This window comes from Uloborus diversus, chromosome 6, assembly GCF_026930045.1.
Source record: "Uloborus diversus isolate 005 chromosome 6, Udiv.v.3.1, whole genome shotgun sequence".
NCBI classification, from domain to species: Eukaryota; Metazoa; Arthropoda; class Arachnida; order Araneae; family Uloboridae; genus Uloborus; species Uloborus diversus.
Window position 1 is genome coordinate 132375265 of NC_072736.1, and position 3894 is coordinate 132379158.

The window sequence follows — 3894 nt, forward strand, 5'->3', positions numbered from 1 at the left end:
TCAAAACAAAAAGTGGACATCGAATAATCCTGATTATATTACTACAGCGGTACTGTTACCCTATTATTAATTCCAATTATATAAAAAAAAACGGCGCGTTAAAATACTGGAGATGAACAATTTTTTCTACCTGAGGATCCCACCTCATGTTGAGATAAATCATTGAAATTCTATTTGGTCAATCAGAATTTATTGTATGGTCCGTCTTGCTTAATTAAAATTTTGTGAGGGACCCGTTTCTGTTGATCGGAATTTTGTGAGGGGTCCGTTTTTGTTTATTGGAATTTTACGAGAGGTCCGTTTGTTTTTATCAATCGGGAGTTGTGTGAAGAGTCCGTTTTTGCTGATCGAAGTTCTGTGTGAAGGGTCCGTTTTTGTTAATGAAAATTTTTGAAGGGTTCTGACTGACCTTTGATATTAAGGTTGCAATTACTCTTATCAAACTAAAATATTTACGTCAGTGCTTTACGGATTTCTTTGCGTTAATGCTAACTCGGTTCTTTCCCATTTCAGCATGTCTTCCACAGAATGGGTGGAGATCATCGAGCCCATCACCAAAGTGCACATGTACGCCAACCTCACCACTGGAGAATGTGTCAAAGAAAGACCACCGGGGAAAGTGTAAGTAAAAACATATTTTCTTTTTTTTAGACATAGGTTCAAAAAATTATGGTGGGGTGGATTACATGACATGGAACTTTTTACTTTATTTTTTTGAATTGTTCGTCAAGAGGAAATAAAAAGCATTTAAGTTTATGGTTAATTGCACTTACTCTACATAAATGTGTCTAACGTAGATTAATGTTAAATCTGATGTTCAAAAAGAGAATGAAAAGTGCAATTATTGCTCGTTTTTCACCTTTTTACCTATTTCATTACATATGAATACTATATTTTGAAAAAGAAATAAAATTATATCTATTCTTTTAGGTACGATGAATGCTAAGAAGGGACTTTAAATGCAGAAATATAATGAGCTTTATGTTAAAAATGAAACGTACTATATTTTGCTGCTAAATGTGGTTTTAAAATGTAACGGAAAGATTTTGTGAATAATTCTACACAATTGTTTTTTTTTTTAAATATTTTTTTGGATGTCACCCCCCCCCCCCCAAAAAAAAAGGTCACCTAGTACGGATCGCACCCTCTAATGGTGATACTGTACATACACTCTCAAAAATAATTCCTTCAATTGACGGAAATTCTCTTGGCAGCAGTGCTGCCGGACTTTTCACGATTTTTAACGGATTTCCGTTTTTATTTTCTCCTGTCAAATGAAGGAACGTCCTTCTTATTTCTTTTCGTCATAGGAGGAAAATTTTCCGTCATTTTGACGAATTTCCGTTTTTATTTTCTCCTGTCAAATGAAGAAAGTTTCGTCCATATTTTTCCCGTTGTGGGAGGAATATTTTCTGTCATTTGACACTTTCCCCGTTTCTTTTCTTCTCCGTTAAATGTGGGAAATTTTTCGTTGTTTGAAGAAACGTCCGTTATGGTCGTTTCTGTTACATGAAGTCAACTTTTCGTTATTTGAAGAAATGCTCGTTATTTTTTGTTTGTAACACGAATGATTTATTTCGTTGTTTGAAGAACGTCCGTTATGATCGTTTCTGTCACACAGATGAAAGACAATTTGCGTTATTTGAAGAAACTTTTTTTTTTTTTTTTTTTTGTTTCTGTTAATGAGGTTTTTTAAATATTTTTTTCAGATACTTTGAAGCTGTATTTTTTCTTAGTCCGAAACGTGGATACATCAAACCACCAAAATCCCAAGTAAAATTTTAGACCCCATCCCCTTTCCCGCGAAAAAACTCTCTAAAAATCATGACAAACTTATTTAAAAACAACTTTTAATTTTTTTAGTTTTGTTGTCAGTCGAAAATTTTCGGAAACGGCAACCCAAAATTTTCGAATCAAATACGCCTCTGAAAATTCCACAAGAAAGTTCAAAAATAGATTCCTTATTGCTAAATGTATTTATCAAAAATCTGTTTTTGTCACCTGAAAGCAGATATCTTATTACATAGCGGTTTCAAAATGCAGGTTTCTTTCATGAAAGACGACAAATGTTGTAAGTTTCAAATTTTCATAAACTTCATAAAAATTTTAAGAATATGAAAATAAGTTTGTGAAAAAACAGCCATTTCGTGTAATGAGATAACCACTTTCAGAGGCTGAAAACAAAATTATGAAAAATTGATTGTATGCTGATCAACTTAAGATTTACTCACTCTGGTATTTTTCTGAAGTTCTATTTAAATAAGAACCTGAAAAATGCACGCTGTAAAACATATATAATGGATCCAAAATGTGCTTAGTATTGAAAGAAGATAGATTCGTTTAGTATCTTTCAGTAAAATACAAAAAGAAAAAGAGTGTAGAAGAATGTAGAATTAATTTTATTTTTATAAGCATTTATACATACAGGTAATATTAACAACATCAGCAACAATTTCATTCAATGAAAAATGAATCTTTTGCAAATGAATAAAAAATAAAATCTGTTGAAAATTCAATTAATTTTATTTATATTCTTGCATCAACTACCATCTTTATGGATATGAATAATTGACTAAAATAAAGAATTGAAATTGACATTATATGATAAAATTTAATTGATTTAATTATGTTAACCATAATTGAGACTAGATAATTTAGAAATGGATTTACACCCCAAATAAGAATATAGTTTCTTTACTTTTTTTTTATTTGTTCAAAGAGTATATGATATTTTGAACAAAATATACAACAGTCATTTTACATAGTTTTCCCAATCATAAAAATTACACTAACTAGATAAATAATAAAGCTTAATTTAATTTTTGATATTATTAATTAAAATTTTAATTTCTGAAATTAAGGTTTGCAACATAAATGTAAGCTTCTATACATAATTTTATGAATAAAGAAACGGGAGAATAGCCACAAATTTCAAATTAAGACATTCTGAAGATTATATAAAAATATTACAATTTTGAAAAATAGACGAGAGCAAAGCATAAAAATGACCAGGCAATTTTTTTCTTTTTGCTTGCTTGTTTGAGCAAATTACTTCTAGTAAGGTACCTTTGATCTATACTTCGGTTTTATATTGTTTTTAGCTTTATAGTGATATGACAACACTGCCCATATAGTTTGAATCTTGATCACAGTAGTTTTCAGTGCAACTGAATTTCTTTTCGCGAAGCAACAAATTTGAGATAATACATGTTTAAGAGTAACTTAAAGTATTAAAAGTATTTTACATCCACTAACTTTGAAACAGCAATGTAGATTTAGTTGTAATAGCATGTAACTAAAAAAAACTAATCCCATAATAAACACTGTAAAGTAATACAGAATTATCGGCAATAATTTCCAATGTAGCAAAATTAGCATTTAGATAGCGACTTTTGACATCAATATGTTTAATCCATATTTACTAATTCATTAGCATTTCTTCAATTAAAATTTTTAGTCTGTCTTTTATTTTTTAAATGAATAATTTTTTTTAGCCAAATTAATTTCTCTGCCAATTTTATTAGTTTCAGCAGTGAACAAAATGTTTTTCACAGATTGTTTAAGTAAGAAAAACCTATTAAAAAAAAAAAAAAAAAACTTAAGAGTCTTGACTAAAATCTCAAATATTTTTTTGTGAGTTCTGTGCCCCTAAGGATATATTTTTAATGCAGTAATTTAAAAAAATCGACGCTTTAAATAAAAGTATAATTTGCAAGGATAATTGTATATCAAACCATTGCTGAATGGGGTCATTTCCTAAATTTGAAAGTATCTTTTTTCTGAAAGAGCATGTTTAAAAACATAGTATTTGATCATTTTTAAAATATTTTGACAAAGTTTACTATTTTTAAAAAAATATTTAAATTGATGCGCAGACTCAATTTCAACTTTTAC

General features: G+C 29.1%; 1 protein-coding gene across 1 annotated transcript in view; it reads left to right on the top strand.

The window, feature by feature from the left end:
• Positions 1-514: 514 nt before the first annotated feature.
• The window catches only part of LOC129224313 (rho GTPase-activating protein 39-like), an 89458-nt gene continuing 86078 nt past the window's right edge, over positions 515-3894 (top strand). Inside the window, exon 1 of the mRNA XM_054858750.1 lies at positions 515-621. Within this exon, the coding sequence (XP_054714725.1) occupies positions 515-621 (107 nt within the window). The remainder of the gene's footprint in view (positions 622-3894) is intronic.